This window comes from Lactuca saligna, chromosome 6 (assembly GCF_052625555.1).
Source record: "Lactuca saligna cultivar CGN05327 chromosome 6, ASM5262555v1, whole genome shotgun sequence".
Classification (NCBI taxonomy): domain Eukaryota; kingdom Viridiplantae; phylum Streptophyta; class Magnoliopsida; order Asterales; family Asteraceae; genus Lactuca; species Lactuca saligna.
In genome coordinates this window covers 77,743,094-77,769,828 of record NC_136422.1, presented here as the reverse complement: position 1 = coordinate 77,769,828, position 26,735 = coordinate 77,743,094, and the positions used below count along the sequence as shown (strand labels likewise).

At 37.9% G+C, this 26,735-nt stretch overlaps 1 protein-coding gene across 1 annotated transcript; it reads right to left on the bottom strand.

Moving 5' to 3' along the window:
* Nucleotides 1-767: 767 nt before the first annotated feature.
* LOC144999723 (nuclease) lies at nt 768-2,819 on the bottom strand. The gene is made up of 4 exons (XM_078958895.1): nt 2,661-2,819; nt 1,958-2,408; nt 1,639-1,864; nt 768-1,556 (listed from the first exon to the last, which is right to left on the bottom strand). The coding sequence occupies exons 2-4, from the start codon at nt 2,393-2,395 to the stop codon at nt 1,015-1,017; spliced, it is 1,206 nt and encodes a 401-aa protein (XP_078815021.1). The 5' UTR covers nt 2,396-2,408; nt 2,661-2,819; the 3' UTR covers nt 768-1,014.
* Between the last annotated feature and the right edge of the window lie 23,916 nt (nt 2,820-26,735).

Below are 26,735 nucleotides of genomic sequence, written 5' to 3'. Positions count from 1 at the left end.
CCTTTCTTGCTTTCTAACACTTGTCATTCAAAATGCCATGTCATTTGAGAGAAGTTAATGTCATAAATATCATAACTTAACATCATTTTCTTTTAACAATGTTTTAAAAACCGGTTTTCTAGTTGAACTGGTATTATGACCGGTTCAACCGGTGTCTATAATTTTCATTTTTTTTCCTATTTCCTACACATACATACATACACTCATAAATAAAGAATTTGAAGTCCACAAGTTCAAACATTAAAAATACACATAAAACAAGTTGTAGATCGATCCAAATACATTAAAATAATACATAACATATATAAAAAAAAATGTATAATACCAAAACAAAATATAATTTTAGATGAATACAAACGTATCAAAAAACTTCATAACATTTACCGTATGTTAAATTGTTTTTATTCAATTTAACCAGTTCAACCGGTTTAATTTAACCGGTTCAAGGCGGTTCGTCCCGGTTCAGAAATAGGCATACAACCGGTGATAGTTGAACCGCTCCCTTCTCCGGTTACCGGTTCAAACCGGTTTTTAAAACATTGTATTTTAATGTATGCTGTCCTTTTACTATTTAGGCATCTTACTTTCATTTATTGGTCATATTCATTATATAACCCATCATACTCACTCATTTACCATCCACTAACATTACACAACATCTTTTGGTCATAATCAATCACTCCCCCATAGACTTCTTCAGCTTTGCGTCCTTTTTATTAAAAGACCCTAATGCCCATCCAATAGCTACAAACTCATAACAACATAACTTCTTATCTCGATACACCTTTACTAATGAGCTTGGTGTATCAAATATCTGAAAATCTTACATCTCACATCATGTAAGATTGATTTCTCTAAAAAAAAAAAAAAAAAAAAAAGATCCTTTAATCTCATATTCTTCTGCATCAAAAATGGTAACTGTAATGACCAATAACAATTCTCCCCTCAATTTCACTACATCAAATCTAAATATGCAACATCTAAAACCTAAAAACCAAAACAAGGTGAACCATGCTATACACACGTGACTGGAAAATCATGAACATAATCATTCCATATCTCAGCAGCAATAGCATCACGCAATTTCAACGTATCTTCAATTTGTTGGGCATCAAAGGGGACATCGGAATCCACCATTCCATTCCCAACACCCATCACCTCCGGCTTTTCAAAATCAAGTGGAGGTGTTGTCACTGTCACTGATTCCTCCATTTGTGGAACCAAAAACCCTTCATGTTCATACATCTTAAAGATGCTGTCATTTGGATTGTTGTCACGGATGAAATTGTGTAAAGCACATGCAGCCACCACTAATTTGACCTGTGTTGTTAATGGGTAAGAAGGAGCTGACATTAAAATAGGAAATCGTTCTTTTAGTGCTCCAAATGTTCTTTCACTCATGTTTTGTAAGAGTGAGTGGCGATGATTGAATAACTCTTTGGCATCTTGTGGTTGGAATTTGCCTTCGTATTCAAGTAAACCATATGGAGTGCCTAAATATGGAGCAATGAAGCCTGGAATGTTTGCGTATTTGAAATCCACAAGGAAGTATTTACCTGAAACAATTCAATTCAAGAGTTTCCAAAAATGCCCTTAACTTTAGCATCTAAAAATAAACATTAAAAGTTAGAACATCACCTTCAGGGACTTGGAGCTTGTTTTGTCTTGTAAGAGCTGAATTCAGAACTCTTATATCTGATGCTGAGCCCTCCCAACCAGCTAAAACATAATGAAACTTCATATCAAATGAACAAGCAGCAAGAACACTCTGTGAAAGAACACCATGTTTATTACGAAAAGGCCCTTGTTCATCTACACCCACAATCACTGGAAAATGTACGCCATTTACAGCTCCCACACAATCCTATTACATTAAAAAATATCAAATATAATCAAAAAACATCACGTTATCACCACTATTGGATCTAAAACTACTTCATATCCACTAAATTATTACCATGAAATAAGGGTAAAATCTTGGATCATCTCGGATTTCTGGAGGAATTTCAGAACTTGGAGACTGAAAGAAGTCTAAAGAAATGGCGATAATCGCATTCAAGACATTGTTGAAATGGCGACTGATTGTTTCCCCTGAGTACTTAAAAAGCTCCTGAACTGCTCGAGTTCTAAGGTTATGGCCAACAATGAACATAAAAATGGCTAATTGTTCTTCAATCTTTATTCGGTTAGTGTGGCGTAGAAGACCTTTGGCTTGTAATATGTCGCACAATTTATAAAAAACATGTTTTTCCATACGAAAATTCTCTAAACATTGATCGTTTGCACCATTGAGGACATCGTCTACAAATTTTATACCATCAGCGCAAGTAGGCGTTTGTCCATTGTTCATGCATTTACCATTGGCACCATCTTTCTCGTCATCAGAGCTTTCCATGGCACAGAAAATCCTGCCCTCAAGTTAGAAATTAGCTACGAATATCATACCTCGCATAATATGTGAAATATTGGGTATCATAAACATTTTTAGACTGTAGATTACAATACAATACAAAGTGGAACGAAATTGAAACAAAAATTTCAAGACAAAGGTGTAGAATTCCATATATCGGTTGCTATACAGCTATTAGCGTTTAACGCATACATCCGATAGTAGAGTGGGTAAGATCAAAAAAAATTACACAGAAAGCGGTCAAACTTACCGGAGACGATCAAAGGCGCGAAAACAGCTAGGGTTTCAGCAGTCACCGGAGCGACCGAAGGAGGTAAGGAGAGGACACGGCGGAGTGGCAGAGTCGCACAAAATGACAAAATCGCCTTTTCTCGTCGACTACCCGTCGTAAAATCGGCTAGGGAGTAAAAATTGAGAAAGTTCCAAATACCAAAACAGAGAGGTTATAAAAAATAGGGATAATGATTCGAAAGTTATTTTGTCACATTTAGTTACTAAACTTTTTTTCGTTATTTATTTACCATTGAATTATTGAAACTGTTTACATTTTACCCTTATAACCGGCTGTTACTGATCATAAGGGTAAAATGTGAACAGTTTCAATAGTTTAGTGGCAAATAGATAATAAAAAAAAGTTTAGTGACTAAATATGAACAAAATTGAAAGTTCGTTTCCCTCTAAAAAGTTCAATGACTAAATGTGAACAAACTTCCTATTGTATTATGTTTTAGCAAAATTATTTATTTTTGTTTAATTGTAGCAACATTTGTTGATGAAGAAATCTATGAAATAAAAAAAAAAAAAAAAAAAAAACAAAAAAAAAAAACAAAAAAAAAACAAAATGTAACATCTAGATTTTCGGGTATCATCATTTAAGTATTTTTCTTTCGAGTTAAGAAGAGACACTCGACGAGTTAACGCATCAACTCGTGGAGTAAGGTCGCGACTGATGACTCAGATTTATGAATGGACTCGACGAGTCGGTGAGGCGACTCGACGAGTCCGCGCTGTTGGCAGAAACCCTAAATCTTTGGGCTCGAGCCATATTTAAAGGTACTTATGGCCTTCAATTGCGACTACCTTTCCCATAACTGAGAACCCTAGCGAGCTTGAGTGTGTAGAGTGAGAGGAAGAGCTATCTTGAGCTTTTTGGTGTGATAGATCTGGACCCTTCTAGGTTCAGAGAGCCGAGAATATGAAGCTTTAGTATAGTAAACATTGGGGTTCAAAGTTAGGAAGCATTTATGGTATATATAGTTACTTTCATCTTACACATAGATATGAAGTATTTTATATAAATTACGTGCTATGTGCGCATATTATTTGAATACTTGTTGTGTATGCTGGATGAACGATTTTATACATGTTATAAAATATTTAAACGGTATATTTATTTTATATCTACAAATATGTTGCGGATGAAACATGGGTAGATGAAATAGTTGGTGTGTGATGAAATAAAATGATGAGAGATAGGTGATGATAGAAAGGTGGTGATAATTAGGTAAATAGATGATGATGAATATTTGATGTAGGATGAAAGGATATACCATAACCTTAACCAGCAATGTGACGATGTAGTCATCTACCAGAATATAGATGGCGACCACAGACTATTCTAGACAACCTAGTGGAAACACCAGCAGGCCTATAACCTGTAGGTGATGAATTACAAGTTCAGACGATGTTGTAACTACGTATTCATGTGATGATACTCTAACCCCTTACTATGAATTACGAGTTCAGACGATGTTGTAACTACATATTCATGGGATGTCACAAATTTCGCATGCCAAACCAATGGTCATAATTCACATCAGTGAGAATGGTTCATTTTTTTGTAAAACCAAAATCAGATTGGAAATTTTGATTTTTTATTTTGGAAAATGTCAAACCATTGGTTTTTTATTTCGGTTTTGGTTTTTTGTTTTTTTTTTAAATATATTTTCAGGGTTTTGTTTTTGTTTTTTTTGTTTTTTTTTGTTTTTTTTTTATTTCATAGATTTCTTCATCAACAAATGTTGATACAATTTAACAAAAATAAATAATTTGCTAAAACATAATACAAGAGGAGGTTTGTTCACATTTATTCATTGAACTTTTTAGAGGGAAACGAACTTTCAATTTTGTTCATATTTAGTCACTAAACTTTTTTTCGTTATCTATTTGTCATTGAACTATTGAAACTGTTCACATTTTACCCTTATGACCGGCAACAGCCGGTCATAAGGGTAAAATGTGAACAGTTTCAATAGTTCAATGGCAAATAGATAACGAAAAAAAGTTTAGTGACTAAATGTGATAAAAGTCGAAAGTTCGTTACCCTTTCAAGTTATTATCCCTTAAAAATAAGAGACAAAATTGCAAAAATGTCATTTTTTTTGGGGTGGTGGTGGGGGGTTTGGTCCATGAGTTTTTTTTGGATTGGTTGTGATTGTTATTTTGGGTTGGTGGTCCTTTTAACTATATGTGCTTGTTATTTTGGTTACTGTCCAAACTAAAATTATTATTATACACTTAATAAATTTAGTTTTCATTTTTTTTATACTTTTTAAAATTGTTATTATTAATAGATATAAAAGTGGGCCCTCTTCCCCCCCTCTCTCTCTCTCTCTCTTAAAATACCGACCCCTTTTGCTACTTCGTTTTCGACTTACACTCAATGGGTCGTTCGGAGATGGTCGGCGAAAGTAGCAGCTATCGGCGGTGGTGTTCCACAGCAGCGACGACATAGTGGCGGAGAAGCGTGACAGCTTTCAATGCGTCGTTTTCGACTTACACTCGGCGGGAATGACACAAGGGAGGAATGAGGAGTTGGTGGTGATCGAAATCAGTGGTTGGGGATGGTTGGAGTCCTCACAATAGCAGCGACCAAGGCGGGAGCAGGTGGTGACTATAGAGTGGGCTAGCGTTGCAGGCGGGTAATGGAGCTCCGACGAACTCCTGTCATTTAGTTCTTGCTCCTGCTCTATAGAAACTATGAGTTGGGGATGAGAGGGAAGTCGGGGAAGGTGTTTCCGATAGCAACGATTGTAGCGGGTGGTGGTGGTTTGCGTTGGCAGCCCAACGGAAAAACAAATGGTAGAGGCTGGTGGCTACTCTTGGTGGTTCTCGATGGCACAACTACAACATCACCACCCCTTCTTGGTGGTGGGTATGCTTGACAGTGTAAGAATGAAAGGAACAGAAGAAGAAAAAAAGAACGTGAAGGGTGGGTGATTGAGGGTGGTTCACGGTGGTCAAAGGTCACCGGTGGTGGGTTTTATGGCAGGGTAATTGTAACACCCATAAATTTTACGCTAAATTTAAACTTTTCAAGCATACATAAAACCAAATGGTAATTGTTTACAAAAAGTGTTTTCAATTCATTATTCAACCAGAGTGTCCCAAAAGCCAGATCATAAGGATGAGGAGCGGTACGGTCACGCCTTCGCTTGCCATGAACTCCTGAGGTACCTGAAGAATTAAACTAAAAATTGTAAGCCCGAGGGCTTAATGAGCTACCTCCAAAATACCAATACCACACTGATAATACCATATCTGTAATAACCAGTTAATTAACATGCATATTGGGCTATCGACCTGACTGGATTGCCCTACAGGGCCTACAGCCCAACTGGATCTACATCAAGCCTTCGGCATGACTGGACCGCCACGTGGGCCTACAGTTTTCCCGGAGCGCTCCTAAGGTGTGTTGGCCTTTAGCACAAAGTAGGATTGCCTCAACCCATGCAACAAAGCAAATAACCATGTGCACATAACAAACATTTACTTGCATATACAAAACATCGAACATATCTATCTCACTGATTACCAAACATAGCAATCTCTCATAACTATAGCACTGATCTAGCAGGTCACTAACATATCAATCCCTACGGATAATAAGAACATAACATATAGTCTATCCTAATTCTGATCTAACGGATCATATCCACATGTAGCATACCATAATGATAAAAACTAAAGGGTCGACCTTGGTGCCTTAGAATCTATCGATATAGTGAGGATAACTCACTTTACAGATGTCCTCTCAGAAGATATACTCATAAGTCCTTGACCTTATAAGGTACTCCATAACCCACTAGTAAACCCCTGGCCAAGGTCAAAGTCCTCCGTCAAGATCAACAGTCCATGTTGACCTTAACTCGTCGAGCACCCTCGACTACTCGCCGAGTTCCTTGAAGCACTATACAACTCGCCGAGTCATTGAGGTGACTCGTCGAGTTCATCTGATTCTTGATCACACTTTTAAACCACCCGTCGAGTTTCCTTCTTGCAACTCGACAGATACACACACATACATATCCTGGAGAAAACTCATCCGACTCGCCGAGTTGTTCATACAACTCGCCGAGTCTATGAAAATCTTCATCGGACTCTCCGAGTTGCTCATCTGACTCGTCGAGTTCAAGGCCATCTTCATACGACTTGCCAAGTCAACCTTGCGACTCGCCGAGTTCCTTCAGCCCTTAAGCCATACAGACTCATTTAGGCCATGCAATGGCTCAAAATTACATATCCAAGCTTCTAGAGCATGCTTTTCACGTAAAGTTGCAAACTTTACGTGTATGTATGGCTAAAAAGGCTCTTAATGGCAATTCTAAGCTCTTAATGGGGTTTCATGCACAAGGAGGGTTTCAATCATCCCCATACCCGCAACTTTATGACTCTAGGACTTAGGAAGGGTCCATATCGGAAGTTACAACTTCAGATATAGCCCATAGCTCCCATATCAACTCAAAATCCATAAAACCCTAAAACTCAACCAAAAGAAAAGAGATCTAGAAGGAAAGGGAAGTAAAGTGGTGGTTGTAAAGGCCAACAAAAATAATAACCCTAAATATTACACACTGAAATAATGTATAGTGGTAAAGGGGTCGAATCCACGAAGATTGGTTCAATTTATAACTCTATGAAAAATCTCTTTTGTAAAAATACTTGTAAAATAACAATAAAAATAAAATTAGGGGGGGGGGGGAGGGGTTGGTGTTTTGAAATACTTGAAACAAACTAGAATTAACTATGATTTAAATAGACAATTCAACAAAAATAAGGGTTTGATGTAAAATTAATAAGGGAGAGATGGTTGACTTAAAGTTTCCTCACTTTGACTTTTTGATGAACATATCATTAGAATCCAATGGTGCAATACTTTGATTCAAATCCTTATTTTGGCTATAGTAATCCAAGGAGATTGAGATTACCTAGACTTTTCTTATTTGTTGAAATGGCTAGAGAAGCTCATAACAATTTCCTTAGTCAAAGTCACTAATTCCAAATAGCATGTAATTAGTGAAAGTCAACTAGCATTAAGACCCAAAAAGTCACCAAATCCAAGAGGAGTCAATTGCTTTCACTACCATGTTGGAGAAAATAGTTTTATGATTGTGTGAAGCAAAAACAACACAAAAATCATTTGTTGCTTGCTAATTTGAGGATCCTTTACTTAATCAAGAAATTAGCCAACTAATCACCACAAACACATTTAAACTCATGAATAAAAACATACTGGTAGTGATAATATGATAAAGCACAAAACATTTCCATAAAGATTTAAGAACAAGTTCATGGATTCTTAAACATTCAACAAAAGTTCAAAGGATTCAACAAGAAGTCAACCAAGATTTGTTTAGCCAAGCATGGCTAAACTCAAAGGAACAAAGTTAGATAAGATTGTACCAAACATTTTACAATAATCAAGAGGTGAAATCAAGATGTTCTTGAGGTGTTCTTGGCCTTCAACAGTACTCCAAACTCCAGAGAGTAAGTGTCAAACACGGACCTCCAAGATAAGGCTAAAGAGGCACACCAACCTTCCTAATATAGAGCTCTTAGCAAAATCCCGAAATTACCCTTGTTAGGAATCCACACGGGCCGCGGGGAATCTTACGCGGGCCGCATGACTCTGACGGTTTTTTGGGCTTCTTCAAGTCTTGAGCCCCCACAACTAATCCATTGGCCCAGTTCGAGTCCAATCAGCTTCTAGCCCATTTTTCTTCAATATTTCTTGAATTTGAGCCCAATTTGTCTCTCCACATCACTCAAAACTTCCGCAAACTTCTAAATATCGATCTTGCACACCCAAGAATTCTCTCGTGCCCTTTCAAATTTAAAGCTCAACACTTCCACACCTTCAAGAAATTGACAAGCCCACTCCATGAATCACCTCCACAACCATCAAGCACGAAATCCCCATTGCTCTTCAAGTCCAATCGCCTCCCAAAAGTCCCGCTCCTCTAGTCTCCAAAAAAAATCTGCAATAATGCTCAAGAAACTAGAAAGTACCCGAAATGGTCATAAAAATAACAAAAAGGAAAATATGCATGGAAATTAACTAAAATGCATATAAAATGTGCTAAAAAAACTATAAAAAGAAGTAAATAAAATGAAGCTATCAAATCACCCCAAGCTTAAACCTTACTTGTCCTCAAGTAAGACAAGACTAAAATGAACTCGGGATGAACTATCCTAAGGTAAACAAAAAGAATGGATAGAATCGCGGAATCTGATCACCATTAGTCAACATGGTCATAATTGATCTTGCTATTACCTCATGAGTTTTTCATCCGATGACAATGGGACCATAAACCACAGCCAGGACAACTCCTTTAGGTGATTAAGGAGGGATGAGCAGTCGCAGCCCCACTGGAACATGCATATAATGAAGAACATCTGTAGTAGGGAGAAAGCAGCTGGATGGACTCGTGTGGAGCTCTTCTTTAAGTGTACACTTTGATCTCACGTATTCCAGTTTCTCTCATGTGTAATTGGGTTTAATCGCTCGGGCACCATTGTAGGAATCAATTCACTTAGTGTTGGCCCAAACCTCCCGTGGTATCCGACTCGACAGTCTCTCTAACATCACAAATTTGCAAAAAAACAACTCGATCTATATACAATAAAACAAGCCTATATAAATGAATATCAAATGTCGGGTGACCAAAACGTTGGAAAATTTGTTCAATAACTGAACCGGACACCTTTCTTAGATAGTTGCAACTAGAAATTTGCCTGCCATTTTTGTTTTTGTTTTTTTTTTTTGAATTTTTACTTGAGGGTAATGTATTAACAATCAAAATTTTTAACAAGAAAACCCTTTGACTTAAAATTAGGTTCCCAAAAGTGTGAAAGTGGAATCGAAAGGGTAGTGATATAATCCGAATGAACTAAGTGTGAAAATGACCATGTATGGAGCATAAAGATGTAACGTAAGCTCCTTTTCAAACTTGTGGTTTTTCAAAGATGATGAAAATGTCCAAATGTGGACTAAAAGACTCTCTAAAATCCTAAGAAATCGCAAAAAGGATATGGTGATGTAAAGAGACCGGATATGGATTCTACTCGGGGACAAGCACCAATGCTTCATCCTAACAGTTCAAACATGATCAAGTGTGATCCTCTCAGCGGTAGTGACTGCAAGGCTAAGAACATCCGTTGTTATAGTATATCCCACAATTGTTAGTATTGTATGCATAATTCTTCATGAAACTACCTAACCATGATCACTTACCCCTTTAAGCTACTAGCATCTGATCCCAAGTATTAAATCCCAAATTGCAGCTAATGGTCCCGGTTCGATGGGTGAGATAGCAACAAGATCCTGGACCAATAATGATACAATAACTATGAACATGTTCCATGGTATCCAAGAGAGGTAATAAATAGACAACAAAAATGCATGAATGCTAATGCCTTAGGCTAAATGTTATGCAAAAATATAAAAGGTGAAAAAGAAGAAAATAAAATCTTTTTGGAATTTTAAATAAATAAAAATGGATGAAAATTAGCTTAATACTAAAATGTTATGCAACCTAGTTAAAAATGCATGAAAAAGTAAAAGATAAGGGAAATGCCCCACCCCAAGCTTAAGAACAACCATTGTCCTCAATGCTTAAGGAAAGGGCGGAAAGGACCTAAATCGGAGGGTCGGGCGGCGGGAAGTGCCCGTGGCGATAGTGGTAGTCCCACATATCTTGGACCTGGCGAGAAGTGAGCGGGAAGGATTGCTCCAGCCGATCAACACGGGTCGCCACATCCTGGATGTCCCGGGTGTTCTCTTGCGTTTGGGTATCGATGCGCTGCACCATGGAGAACATTGTGGCGAATTGTTCAAAGAACATAGGGGGAAATATGGTGGGACTTCGTGTCCCCCCTGCTGCAGCGGCTGAAATTGAGGCTCTACAAATCGTTGTGCAGGCTGAAATTGGTCATCCTCATAATCTACAGGAGGAGGGTAGTCTGATGGAATGAGCCATTGCTCGGGATCGGTTGGCTCAAAACTCCCTATATACTCATGGGGGAGAATGAGGTATGGTTGGTTGTCAAGAATTCACATGGGATCGACGACCGAATCCCGGATGAGTTGCATTCGGCGAAGTGCGTAGCCGTCAAGGCTAGAGGGGCCGAAAGCCTTCTCGAATGAAAGAGTAGAGAGATGAAGTTGAAGCGGTGACCGAGATGCAATGAGGGTGATCAATCCCCCAATGAAAATGTTTCCTTTGTCCATAGTTGTGAGGTTGTAACATTTGGTGAAGAAAAATGAGGCAAAATCCAGCTGCGGACCGTTCTCACGAGTCATGCACCAAAAAAAAAATTCCGCCTTTGAAATTTATCCCACTTCGGAGCGGGTGAAAATGGTGCATGTGAGAACTCGATGCGCTAGGCGCAAACATGGGTGAATTATGGAGGAGGCCTTTGACGAAGACGATGAATATTGTGGCTCCTTGGTAATTTGTTGCCAAAAGTGATGCTCATTGAAGTTTCCGGACCATGTGTCTTGTTGGTAATATAGGTTGTCCACTGGAGCGCCCATCAGGGCGTTCACGACTCGATGCAGTAGGGATTGTTTCTCACTGAGCATTTGAAAGGTGACGGTTTGGGCTTCCTCCTCGGGATAGAATTTGGCAAGAAATTCCAATGTGGGTTCAACATAGGTGGCGACGCGGTTATAGAGGAATTGACCCCACCCAATGTTATTAAATAACGCTTGGACTCCATCGAGTACCCCAAGACTAGCAAAAGATTCCCTATGGAGGAGTTTGTTGACTTGACTTGTGAAAGACCCCAACTTTCGTATTTATGAAAGACGCAAACTTTCATACTATTTCAAAAAAAATTCTTAAGTTACTTCCTCAAAACATGCTACATGCATATTTATAAAACAATATTTTATATTGATAAAGTGATTACAAAAGATTGGATACAAACCGACTAAGTTTTATTACATTTCATATCTACCCAGGAATTATTCATATACATACTTGAACATTAGAATACAGAGAAATAGTATTAACTATTCTAAATCTTTCAGCAGTATAAATATACATTGGATACTCATCACCTGCAATTGTTAAACATTGAGAGGGATAAGCGATAACGTTTAGTGAATTCAATAAATAGATACAATATAATCTTATGCCTTATATATATACCAGTATGACAGAAGCAAAGGGAACAAGAACAACAATAGCATATGTGTATCATATGTCAGGCTTTCAATATCAACTCAAGATTTGATTCAAAGATTTACGATCAATGAGACATAACGATTTCAATACTTGATATGCATCGATAAAGCTTTGGCCCAAATGGCACAGAAGACATAATTTCTAATTAACATTTTGTTAGATTTCTGGCTTATAACCCTATCTAACCATTAGCCAATACCATAGAATAGAGGCCATTCTCTTACGGAGTCATGCTCTACATGGTTAGAGGCTACATACCATTCCTATCTAACCTTCTACCAATGCCATAAAATAGAAGTCATTCTCTTACAAGACATGTTCTACATGGCTAGAGGCTACATACCAGTACCACCGTGAATTTAAGTCCTTTCACTGATCACATGGTCAAAGGTATAACTTTGCTATTAAAAATAGCGAATAAAAATAACACGGGAAAATAACACTGAAAAGCACATAGCACATATAACACATAACATACAATTGTTCCTATATATTGAACTCACCTTGAAATAATCCGGGGGTCAAAATAATAATTTGTGCAACATTTCGGCTCTAAATATGACTTTATTCGTTAAAAACCGGGAGATTTATTGAAAAACCGGGCTCCGCGAAGGTAGAGCTTCAAAACCGAAAAGATAAATTTTTTGGGCTTCTCGGGAGCTTCGGGACGTGTTTCGGGTGCTAAAATTGATATCGGGGCTTCGGGGAAAGTCAAAATGAAGAAAATGTGGAAAAGGGGCCGAAAATGGCAATTTTCTAAAATTATCCGGGAGATCTCGCAGCCCTCCCTTTTATATGGCCGAGGTTCGGACCGGAGAGGCAGGTGGCAGCAGCAGCGAAGACCACGCGGCGCAAATGCGAGGCTCGATGCGAGGGTCGGAATAGCTGGCGCGAGTCAGCGAGGCATGTGGCAGCGAGGGAGGAGGGACACGCGGTGCGCATGCGAAGGGCCATCTGTGCGGAGCTCGGACGTAACACGGAGCGAGGCGCATCGGATGGGGATAGGCTTCAGCCTCGGTCCAATTAAAAGGCAGCACACATTGGACGTTCGGACGCACAACGCATCAGGTGACGTGGCCGGTTCCGGATAAGGCTTATCCATGCGAGTTTATCCGAAATTCTCGGATTTTGAGCCAAAATCTTCCGAAATTCATAACTTTCGCATATGAACTCCGTTTTTGACGTTCTTTATATGCAAAAAGTATATTAAATTATTCTCTACAACTTTCGTTTAGACTTCGTTGGCTAATTTTGACTTTAATTTTTATATTATTATTTTTAACCGACCGGGACAGGATAATCCGTTAAAAATTCATAACTTCTTCATCCTACATCCGTTTTCGTCAGACTTTTTACCGTTGTACTAAAAATGACGAAACCTTCAATTCTCGTTTAGGTTGTGTCGGCTAAAAATCAGTCGATCTAAAATTCAAGTTTTTAGCTGTCTACTGCTAAGCTGAAACTTCGAAAAATCATAACTTCCTCATACGAAGTCAAAATTTGGCGTTCTTTTTATTGAACTTCTCAGTTTAACGAATACTATGACTTTCATTTGGATTACTAAGGCTAAAAATTAGTTTGTCAAAAACTCACTTTTTACGTCATTCGGTGTCGTGCCGGTTTTGTCGCGGATCTTCGATTGGTCATAACTTCTTCGTTATAACTCGAATTTCAACGAGGTTTTCGCCTAAATGTTTCTAACGAGATTATCTACAACTTTCAATAATAAAATTTTAGTTATTTCAAATTTTATATTTTTGCTTAATTTTCATTATTTTGCTATTAATTGGAATCTCATAAGACTTCCAATATTTTATGAGTGATTCTAAACATAGTTTTACTTCATTTCTAGTAAAAACTATCTGTTAGAACTCAACACTCAATTTTATTCACTTTTAATAATAACAATACATAATTTCAGAACGTGTATGTTACAAATACCTCCTACTTTTGAGGATTTCGTCCCCGAAATTATAACGATTAAAGCAATTAGGGATACTTCACTCTTATTTCATTCTTACTTTTCCCAAGTATAATTTAAGCCTCGATGGTGTTTCTACTTGAAAATCACCAACTCTACTTCTTTATTATGTAGATTAGTCGTTCTTTCATTTACGATCTCTTCTACTTAACTTATTATCCAGTTTCCCCTCTGATAATAGAACCATTTCATCATATATGCTTAAGCCTTTACACATATAGCTCACATGAAACACTTCATGAATATATGTCAAATCTTCAGGCAATTCCAAGTAGTATGCTTGCTTACCAACCGTTCTTTCTTCCAAAGTAGTATAACGCCTTTTCATGAAATACCTTCAGTATTACTAAATCATCCACTCGGAATTCTACGGGTCGTCTCCTCTTTTCTGCATAGGACATTTGTTGATTCTGAGCCGCTTTCATTCTTTCTCGGAAAATTTGTATCTTGTCAGTGATGTCTTGAATCATTTCAAATCCTCCAAAGATCTTTTGTCCTACGTCATGCCAACATATTTGAGTATAACATTTATGCTCATACAGTACTTTATATATACCTTCAGTATATTTTCTACTATTTGGATTGCTCTCTTCTTCTGATCATTTGTTTGAGGATGATAAGTTGTACTAAGAGCAACTCGAGATCCTACTTCATGCTTCATTCTCGCCAAAAAGTGAGAAGTGAAACAAGTATCACAATCGGAAATAATCTTTAGTGGTGCACCATGTCTCGCCACAATTTCGTCTAAGTAAACTTGTGTGTATTTCTCTATTGGAGTATCTTTTCATAGCACAAGAGTTCTGCGTGGTTCTTTGATAACCAATCTATGCCGAGAATAATATCAAAGTTGGGCAAGGAGATAGGAATTAGGTTAGCAAGAAGATTATAAATTTGAATTCCTATGGTACTATTTCTATAGATTTTATCAACAAGTAATGATATACTTCCTATGTTATTTATATGAAATGATTGGACAATTATGTAACAAATAATTTTGAAAAGAATGTGTGAATTTATAAGGCACGAAAGAATCTGAGCATTGAAATCAAATAAGATGTGAGCATATCTAGAGTTTACGACAAAATTACTAGTCACAACATTCGAGTCTTAACTTACTTCCTTTGTGGTAATATAAAATGTACGATATTTAACTTTTGATTTGCCAAACGATTATCAAATTCTTCAAACTTCTTAGTTACTAGCAGTGTTCAAACTTACACCCGCTCTTCATTCCTTATTGAACATTCGATCCTAATCTTTGAGTTAAAACTCAATTCTCATAAGGTCTTTACTTTTGCTATAACAACAACTTGAATGATCATATTCTAATAACCTTTGATTTTATTTCGCACAAGACACATAACGAACCAAACTCTTGTATTAGAATCAATTTGAATAAATTGAGCTGATAGAATAGAGAAAACAAAAGGAGTTTGATCAACACGTGGATGCTTCATAATAGAAAAAAATAGCACCACGTATCTCTAATCCATGCTTTCGGATATACGCATCTTTTAGCTTTTGGCACCTCCTCCTTTTTAGTTGGAGTACTCTTTGATTGTTGAACGGAAACATGACTCCTCGCCATTTGACTAGTAAGAGTAAGGAGGAAACATTTCTTGTGGCCTGTAACACCACATAGCAAGTCACATCTCAGGCTAATGATTTCTCAATTCTTTAATGAAGATTGTTATATTTCTATCGACTACCTCGACCATTTACTTTTTTTGTATCCCTACTGAAGTTTCGTCACTATATAAGACATGGTTCTTTAAACCAATCAACTCCTTTCGCGGATTTATACTAATTGGACTCAATTCCTTATGACATTAAAAGTTGAACAATACTTATCTTCTTAGTCATTACCGAATCGAAGGTAACGACACACATGAATAAAATGGAATCATTTACTAGCTTCTTGGTAACCTTGTGACTTTTCCTGATCCAAGTGTGAGTCCTATGCTGCTAGTAGTATAGGCCTCTACTACTATCCACACCTACTCATACTCATCCCAAGTATTGTCTCGCAGTTCCCAGCTCACCATTCAAAAATTTTCACAAAGCAACTTATCACACATGAATGCGTTTAAACAAATACATACAACAGTTTCTCCTAGACTCAACTAGGGTTTTCACGTTTCTATCAAACATATATTGGATTACCTATACTCGCCTTCTAGGATTCTTCTCATGCATATGCTCGCTTTAATATATCCTAATACTTTTCCATAGGTCGATAGAAATTTTACTTCCATTTCTTCATATAAATTCTTTCTTGAGTAGTGTCTACTTTACAGGACACATTACTCTAACAGCATGGAGACAAACGGTCTTCTACTACCTGCATCATCTTCTAACTCATGCAATCCATCATGCACATTTGTTCATTTCATTATTCTTCCTTGACATCGTTATTCTTGTATCTGAGTAAGTCTAAGTCTACTTCATAGGAGTCTATCCTAAGAAGTCTGCATCTTAGCTACAGCTCAGCAAGCTCTACTAGATTCAACTTAGTTCTCTATCATTCCTGACTACAACATCTCTTCTTATACGGTACTATGGGTGTATTTCTTCTTCAATTAAGCATTCTACCTTACTTAAACAAGTAAGTTGCTTAACCATTTACCACTAAATAACTCAATTCACCATCCCAATCTTGTATGTTAAAGTCAGCTTAACACACAATGGAACTTCTATAAGGATGGGATAGAAGTCAATTATCACTTAGTGTTATTAAATACTAAGTCTGAACATCTTTTATAGGGTTACTACTCAAACTACATACTACATCACAAAGTCTTGGCCTATTAAGTCTGAAAATTCATTAGCCTTTCTTTTGATCTTCATTTAATTCTTCGAATCTTGTACCACATCAATTGAGATACTATTGAAGTATTGATCGCCATCTTCGGTTCTTTCGACTCTCCAAACAATCACTGCTTCAATCTAAACAGTGGTAGAACAACTTCGTGGATTTGCACCAACACATTTATCTTGCCCAAGCGTGTTTCAAATGCACATCTTTCTTCCGAAGATGTTATTATATATCAAACATACTTTAAATGTATATTACCACTCTATTGGTATTAATACACTTATTACGATAACAATTCATATTTATTATTTTACGATATCTCACGATCGTTTATTTATAAACTTATCGACGTCAACTATCATACGTCTCTTTATCACTTCGAAAAATTCTATTACGAAAATTCTTAGAATTCTGAACATAAAATTTTCTAAACCAAGGTCGGCAACAGACCTTAAACTTTCTCAAATAATAGCAATTATAGATAAGCACCTTAAGGCATGCTATATTCATTTATCATTTAACACATATTAGAATATAAGTCATATCTCCTCTTAATCTTCTAATGCTTGATTCCATTAGGTATTCAACCTAAAATATACCAGATACATATCGTATCATCTTCACTTAACTATTTTTTTTTTTAAATTCAGAAGTAACTTAATATCTTAGAATACTTATTATGAATCAGCTCATATATTAAGCTTCCAACAGTTTAAGTCTAAATACCAATCCGTGATATTTTGTTCACTTAAACCATTGCTCTGATACCATGATTGAAAGACCCCAACTTTCATATTTATGAAAGACCCAAACTTTCATACTATTTCAAAAAATAATTCTTAAGTTACTTCCTCAAAACATGCTACATGCATATTTATAAAACAATATTTTATATTGATAAAGTGATTACAAAAGATTGGATACAAACTGACTAAGTTTTATTACATTTCATATCTACCCAGGAATCTATTATTCATATACATACTTGAACATTAGAATACAGAGAAATAGTATTAACTATTCTAAATCTTTCAGCATTATAAAACTATATTGGATACTCATCACCTGCAATTGTTAAACATTGAGAGGGATAAGCGATAACGCTTAGTGAATTCAATAAATAGATACAATATAATCTTATGCCTTATATATACCAGTATGACAGAAGCAAAAGGAACAAGAACAACAATAGCATATGCGTATCATATATCAGGCTTTCAATATCAACTCAAGATTTGATTCAAAGATTTACAATCAATGAGACATAACGATTTCAATACTTGATATGCATCAATAAAGCTTTGGCCCAAATGGCACAGAAGACATATAATTTCTGATTAAAATTTTGGTAGATTTCAGGCTTATAGCCCTGTCTAACCATTTGCCAATACCATAGAATAGAGGTCATTCTCTTACGGAGTCATGCTCTACATGGTCAGAGGCTACATACCATTCCTATCTAACCTTCTGCCAATGCCATAGAATGGAAGCATTCTCTTACGAGACATGTTCTACATGGCTAGAGGCTACATACCAGTACCACCGTGAATCTAAGTCCTTTCATTGATCACATGGTCAAAGGTATAACTTTGCTATTAAAACTAGAGAATAAAAATAACAAGGGAAAATAACTTTTAATAATAAGACTGAAAAGCACATAACATATATAACACTTAACATACAATTGTTCCTATATATTGAACTCACCTTGAAATAATCTGGGGGTCAAAATAATAATTTTGAGCCAAAATCTTCCGAAATTCATAACTTTCGTATATGAACTCTGTTTTTGACATTCTTTATATGCACGCGTAGCTAAAATTATGCTCTACAACTTTTGTTTAGACTTCGTCAGCTAATTTTGACTTTAATTTTTATATTATTATTTTTAACAGACCGGGACAGGATAATCCGTTAAAAATTCATAACTTCTTCATCCTACATCCGTTTTCGTCCGACTTTTTACCGTTGTAATACAAATTAAGAGACCTTCTATTCTCGTTTAGGTTGTGTCGGCTAAAAATCACTCGATCTAAAATTCGAGTTTTTAGCTGTCTACTGCTAAGCTGAAACTTCGAAAAATCATAACTTCCTCATACGAAGTCAGATTTTGGCGTTCTTTTTATCGAACTTCTCAGTTTAACGAATACTACGACTTTCATTTAGATTACTAAGGCTAAACAGTAGTTTTTCAAAAACTCACTTTTTATGTCATTCGATGCCGTGCCGGTTTTGTCGCGGATCTTCAATTGGTCATAACTTCTTCGTTATAACTCGGATTTCGACGAGGTTTTCACCTAAATGTTTCTAACGAGATTATCTACAACTTTCAATAATAAAATTTTACTTATTTCAAATTTTATATTTTCTCTAAATTTTCATTATTTGGCTATTAATTGGAATCTCATAAGACTTCCAATATTTTATGAGTGATTCTAAACATAGTTTTACTTCATTTATAGTAAAAACTATATGGTAGAACTCAATACTCAATTTTATTCACTTTTAATAATAACAATACACAATTTCAAAAACGTGTATGTTACAACTTGACGCTTATTTGAAACGAGAAAATCATAAGTTTGACGGTCCTCGCGATTCAACAAACGAAACGGGGGATCCTTGGATTTTCCTTTCGGCCCTCCTTTAGAGGAAGTAGCTCTCGTACCCATTTTTGCGCATTTAGACATTTACTCGAGAATTTTTTTTACCAATAATAACTTTCAAGCCACAACAAAGGCACACAATATCAACAACAAATGGGAAATTTTGGTGTAAATAATCAAGTTAAAGGAATGAAATTACCCAATTTTTTAGACCCGGGATGAATTAGCGCCACCAAAAAGATTTCGTCAAGACACACCCCAAGCTTACAATTTTGCTCCGTATTTGACGCTTTAATCGCTAAAACAACCCCACAAACAAGTTTCAAGATGACTTTCCGGTAACTAGAGTGGCGGTACCCGGAAATAGATGAAATTTTTTTTTCGTGAGTTTTTGTGGAAAGATTGGTATGGTTAGAAATCCCTTGAGGAGAGAAACAAAACCCTGTGCTCGGAATCTCCAATGGTGGCCGGAGTTGGTCGGAAAACGTGAAAGAAGGTGGTGGTGGCACCTGGAATTCCGGCCACAGATCGGACCAGAATTTGGGTGGGGTTTGTAGAGGATGAAAAATTGTGAAGAATGGTGGTGGTTTCACAAAATTCCGATTGGTAGAACTCCGGGTGAATGGATTTTTGTGAGAAGTGGGTTATGGAGTTCTTGAGCTTCTAGAGAGAAAATGGGGAAGTGTGTTAGGTTAGAATGAAGAAGAAGGGTGTTGGAGGAGTTTAATCTATGGTCAAGAAAGGTCAAACCCGCGTCAATGTTGGTCAACTCATTAATCCCCTTGGTCAACAAAAGTCAAAGCAGTCAATAGCTCAAAAGATTCAGTCAAACGACCAACACGCGGGCAGGGCACGGGCCGCATGCTGGCCGCGTCTAGCCACTCGAAAGAAAACTGGAACGCTTCTGAAACTACATGTGGGCACTGCTCGGACCGCGGGTTGGCCGTGGGTACTGAATGGTCACAAAAATTCTAAGTCCTTCGAATCATCCACGCGGGTAAGGCGCGGGCCGCGGGTTGGCCGCATCTAGCCGCACAAAAACTCTGAAATGCTCTGATCCCTCACGCGGGTGAAGCTTGAACTGCGGGCTGGGCGCGTCTAGATGCTGAAAAGTTCCTGAACTAACTGACCTTTCACACGGGTAGGACTCAAGCCGCGGTCTGTCCGCAGTAACTGGTTGACAATTGGAACTTTATGCTACGCGGGCCGCGCAAACATTAAGCCTCCAAGCCATGCGGGCCGCAGGGTATTCTTGCACTTCAAAAATGTTTTTTTTTTTTTTTTTCAAAACATACTTGATTTTTAAGCTAAAATGATCCCTATAAGGCCCGGTTTCAAAATTTTGACAAAATTTGGAGTAAAACGGAGAAGGAATGGTGAAACCTTTCAAAAATTTATTTTTTTAAAATCCCAAAAAAAAACGCTTTGTAAAATGATTTATTTGAATTTGAAAAAGGTGAAAGCACATTGCTTTCCAAAAATGCCCTTCTTTAACGTCTTTGGCGAGACGTCTTCCTAGCTTGCTTCAACACATCAGGACATCCAAATGGATGATTTCAAGCACATTAGTACTGAAACTTTCATAGAATGGCTTAAACCGGTGCCCACTGACTTTGAAAATTTGTCCCGTCTTTTTGCTTTGAATTTCTACCGCCCCATGGTCAAAGGTCTTTATCACAACAAAAGGTCCAATCCATCTTGACCTTAGCTTGCCTGGAAATAACTTCAATCGTGAATGGTATAGTAAGACCCTATGTCGCGGTTTAAAATGCTTCCGGGTGATGGACTTGTCATGGAAGAGCTTCGTTTTCTCCTTATAAATCCTTGTGTTTTCATAGGAGTTGTTTCTCAATTCTTCTAGCTCTTGGAGTTGAAGTTTCCTATGCCTTCCCACCTCGTCAATGTTGAAGTTGCATTGTTTGACCGCCCAAAATGCGCGGTGCTCTAATTCGACGGGAAGATGACATGGTTTTCCAAAAACCAATCTGAATGGCGACATTCCTATCGGGGTCTTATAAGCGGCCTGATAGGCCCATAAAGCGTCGTCAAACCTCAAACTCCAATCTTTCCTTGTCGGGTTCACTGTTTTCTCAATAATAGACTTCACTTCACGATTCGAGACCTCCGCTTGACCATTTATTTGAGGGTGGTAGGCGGTAGAGACACGATGGGTCACGTTGTACTTCTTAAATAAAGCCTCCATCATTTTGTTGCAAAAGTGCATCCCTCTATCACTAATCAAAGTCCTAGGCACACCAAATATCACAAACACATTAGATCTTAAAAACTCGATAACTGTTTTGGCATCATCCAATCTTGTGGCTTTGGCTTCAACCCACTTAGATACATAGTCAACCACGAGCAAGATGTATACGTTGCCAAACGAAACAGGAAATGGGCCCATGAAATCAATCCCCCATACGTCAAAATTTTCACAAACAAGGATTGGATTTTGGGGCATTTGGTTCTTTTGCGAAATGTTTCCCATCATTTGGCACCGTTCACAACTTTTGCAAAACAAGTAACAGTCGCGTGACATGGTCGGCCAAAATAGTCCACATTCAAGAACCTTTCTCAAGGTTCGGCTAGGTCCGAAGTGTCCCCCACAAGCAAATTCATGACAGAATTGCAAAATAGATTGATGCTCTTGTTGGGGTACACATCGCCTAATGATTTGATTGGGACAATGTTTCCACAAATAAGGCTCATCCCACACATAGTATTTTGCATCACTTTTGAGCTTGTCTTTTTAAGCACGTATGAATGTGTCGGGATACATTTTTGTGACCAAAAAGTTAACGATATCGGCATACCAAGGAATAGACTGAGTAAGGGAAAATAGATGCTCATCCAGAAACTCGTCCAACAATGGGAGAGGAGTTTCATTTGAAGTGATCCGGCTTAGATGATCGGCAACAAGGTTCTCGCATCCGTTCTTGTCCCGGATTTCCACGTCAAATTCTTGTAACAGTAGGATCCACCGAATGGGTCTTGGCTTTGCATCTTTCTTTGTCATCAAGTACTTGAGAGTCGCATGATCCGAATACACTATAACTTTGGTGCCAAGTAGATATTGCCGAAACGTCTCCAAAGAGAACACTATGGCCAATAGATCCTTCTCCGTGGTAGAGTAGTTGCTTTGAGCATTGTCTAGTGTCCTTGATGCATAATACATCACGTGGGAGGCCCTCCTATTCTTTTGACCCAAAACGGCGCCTATCGCATAGTTGCTTGCATCACACATGATCTAAAAGGGGAGATCCCAATTTGGTGCTTGCATGATGGGAGCGGATGTAAGCAACTCTTTGAGCTTGTCAAAATCTTCTTTGCACGTCTCATTGAACTGAAATCAACCTCCTTTTGCAAGAGTTGGCACATTGATCTTGTTATCTTCGAAAAAAATCCTTGATGAACCTTCGGTAGAAACCTACATGGCCCAAAAAAGAACGAAATTCCCAAACACAAGTCGGGTAAGGTAAGCTTTGAATAACATCAATTTTGGCCTTATCTACCTCAATTCCTTTTTTAGACACAATGTGACCCAAAATGAGACCTTGAATCACCATGAAATGACATTTCTCAAAATTCAAAACCAAGTTTGTTTCAATGCATCTTTTTAAAATTTTTGTGAGATTGGTCAAACATTCTTGAAAAGAGTTGCCATATACCGTGAAATCATCCATAAAAACTTCAATTATGTTCTTGAAATATTCTAAAAAGATACTAACCATGCAATGTTGGAAAGTGGCCAGGGCATTACATAATCCGAATGGCGTTCTACGGTATGCGAAAGTGCCAAATGGACATGTAAAAGTTGTCTTTTCTTGGTCTTGCGGTGCCATCGGGATTTGGTGAAAACCGGAATACCCGTCTAGACAACAATAATGGGATTTCCCTGCCAACCTTTCTAACATTTTGTCAATGAAAGGCAATGGAAAATTATCTTTTCATGTGCTTGCACTGAGTTTGCGGTAGTCAATACATACTCTCCACCCGTTTTGCACATGGGTGGGGACCATCATACCTTTGTTGTTCTCTACCACTGTGATTCCCGTCATCTTTGGAACGACTTTCACCGGGCTCGCCCACTTGCTATCCGAGATTGGGTAGATCATCCCTGCATCAAGGAGCTTCAATATCTCTTTCTTCACAACTTCCATCATTGGTGGGTTCAACCTTCTTTGTGCGTCCAGCTTGGCATGCATTCATCCTCCATTAAAATTTTTGTGCATACAAGTGGAGGGACTCAACCCTTTAATATCCACAATCGTCCAACCCATGGCTTCTTTATGCTCCTTCAACACCTTGATGAGTTGTTCTTCTTCAAATTCGGTTAAGTGAGTAGAAATGATAACCGAAAGGGTTTCATTCTTTCCCAAGTAGGCATACTTCAAGTGTTGAGGTAAGACCTTCAATTCCAATTCGGGTGGTTGAACAAGGGATGGAGGAAATTTTGTATGAGTTGGGGGCAATTCAATTTGCTTGACATCTAATCTCGTGGATTTTTTCATCTCCATTTTATTTACCAACTTCTCAACTTCTGAAGCCAAAGAATAAAGCTTTAATTGCTCGGCTAGCTTCCCACAAACGAATCCTTTGCTTAAGATCATCTCCAACATATCACCGTTAGATAACTCAAACAATTCTTGAGTAATTGGCTCAACAACATCAACAAAGTACAAAGATGAAACATCACTAGAATACCTCATGGCATCATAAATATTAAAACTTATTGTTTCACCATCAAACTCCATTGTCAAACTTCCCGCATACACATCGATCTTCATCCTAGCCGTCTTCAAAAACGGTCTCCCTAGTAAGATTAGAGCCGATTTGGAGGACACTTGCTCATCTAGGTCAATCACATAGAAATCCGCCGGGAAGACCAATTGGTTCACTTGCACTTGGACATCTTCCAAAACACCTCTAGGAAAGACACTTGATTTATCTGCAAGAGAGATTATGACACCGGTTTCACTTAAGGGTCCGACATTCAATGATTCATACACCGAATAGGGCATAACATTGATAGAGGCACCAAGATCAAGCATAGCACTACTAAAAGTGACATCTCCAATCTTGCAAGGAACCGTGAAATTCCGAGATCTTTGCATTTGGGTGGAAGTTTTCTTTGTAAAACGCGGATGCGTTTTCATTCATCAAAATTTTCTCATTTCCCTTCAACTTCCTCTTGTTGGTACAAAGTTCTTTCAATAGCTTTGCATATCTTGCGATTTGATTGATTGCATCAAGTAGAGAGATGTTTACTTCCACCTTTCGGAAGGTGTCCAAAATCTCTTTCTCCTCCATATTCTTCTTTAAAGATGCAAGTCGGGAGGGGAACGGTGGTTGAGTGGCTATTGGAGTTACTAGAGGGGTAGTCTTCTTTGGGGCTCCGACTTGTGCATCGTTCTTGTCTATAGGTTCTTCAGTGGGAATGATATCTATTTCTTCCTCTTCTTCCCTCGGCTTCTTCTTCGAACTATGTTCTCCGGCTTGTTTGCCACTTCTCAAGGTCACCACATTTACATTAGGGTTCTTTTCGGTTTGAGAGGGGAGTTTACCACGTAATTCCAACTTGCTTATGGATGTAACTATATCTCCCATTTGTGCTTCAAGGTTGGAGATACTAGTCCTTGTCTCTTTTTGGAATTATTAGGTACTAGTGGCTAGGGATTTGACAATATCTTCAAGGGACATTCCGGAGCTACTTGGTTGAGATTGAGGAAGTTGTTGATGATGATGTGGAGGGTGCGGTTTGGGTTGATAGTGTGGTTGTTGATGTTGGTAATGAGGTTGTGGTGGTGGATAAGAGGGTCTAAGCAATGCATTTTGAGGCAATGGTCTTGGGTTGTAGCTCGTGTTGGGATCTAGCTTCCAACTTGAATTATATGCATTTTGGTAACCGAATGGTTTGTTGTGGTAGTTTTGGAACTCTCCCGTGGCATTCACATGCTCCACATCTTCTTGAAGGATGGGACACATATATGTAGGATGTCCTATTATTGCACATATTCTACAAACCATCACTTGTGGAGCTTGTCCCATGGTTAGCTTTTGGACAACGGAGGTTAGATCTTTTATTTGAGACTCAAGATTTGATGTTCCCACTTCATTGACTTTGTGTTGTGTGTCTCTCTTCATGTCTTGGCGCGGGCCAAAATGTTGAGAATTCGCGGCTATGGTGTTGAAAAGTTGTCTTGTTTGTTGTGGAGTTTTACTAAAGACATCACCACCACTTGAGGCATCAACTAGTCTTCTCTCCATTATCAACAATCCCTCATAGAAGTGTTGAATGAGGAGTTGTTCCGGAATTTGGTATTGTGGGCAACTATAGCACAAGGTGTTGAACCTCTCCCAATAATCATGAAAAGTCTCATTTTAACCTTGGCGGATTCCACAAATCTCATTTCTAAGACTTGAGACTCTTGAACCGAGATAGAACTTATCAAGGAAATCTCTTGCCATGTCGGTCCATGAGTTGATCGACCCCGGTAGAAGATAGAATAACCAATCTTTTGCTTTATTGACCAATGAAAAGGGGAATGCCCTTAGCTTGATTTGGTCATCGTTTGACCCTTGTGGCTTCATACTAGTGAAAATAATGTGGAACATATTCAAATGCTTATTAGGGTCTTCATTCTCCAATCCATGAAAAGTTGGTAGGTGATGGACTAAACTTGACTTCAACTCCGAGCCTCCTTCCAAAACTGGGTAATTGATACCGGTTGGCGTTTGTGTAACATTGGTCTCCATCATTTGCCTCAAAGTTCTTTCCGGAACTTCTCCTCCGTCCGCCATTGCAATTGGTTCAATAATGGGTGGGTTTTGTTGTAGATGTGGTGTTTCGGGAATTTCTTGGCGAGGGTCTGGACTAGAATAGGGTTCTATATCACTTAATGAAGCGGTTTCAACCTCCAGGTCCCCGTGGGGGTTAGAATTTTGACTACGTTCAACCCGTTTTTCCGTCGCCAAATGCCTTGCTTATTTTTCAATTCCCGAGTTGTAAATCAAGTCACTTGTGCGTTGAGATCTGGGCATAGAGAAACAAATTGATTAAAAATAAACCAATCCCCGGCAACGGCGGCAAAATTTGGTGGTTGTTGAGGCCAACAAAAATAATAACCCTAAATATTACACACTAAAATATTGTATAGTGGAAAAGGGGTCGAATCCACGAAGATTGGTTCAATTTATAACTCTATGAGAAATCTTTTTTGTAAAAATACTTGTAAAATAACAATAAAAATAAAACGGAGGGTTTTGGTGTTTTGAAATACTTGAATCAAACTAGAATTAACTATGATTTAAATAGACAATTTCAACAAAAATAAGGGTTTGATGTAAAATTAATAAGGGAGAGATGGTTGACTTAAAGTTTCCTCACTTTGACTTTTTGATGAACATATCATTAGAATCCAATGGTGCAATACTTTGATTCAAATCCTTAAAT

Excerpts from the sequence above, each read along its gene's own strand:
- LOC144999723 (XM_078958895.1), bottom strand. The coding sequence starts at position 2,395 with ATGGAAAGCTCTGATGACGAGAAAGATGGTGCCAATGGTAAATGCATG. Across the intron at positions 1,865-1,957 it reads GATTTTACCCTTATTTCATG|GATTGTGTGGGAGCTGTAAA; the intron begins GTAATAATTTAG and ends TTAATGTAATAG. Across the intron at positions 1,557-1,638 it reads CAAGCTCCAAGTCCCTGAAG|GTAAATACTTCCTTGTGGAT; the intron begins GTGATGTTCTAA and ends GAATTGTTTCAG.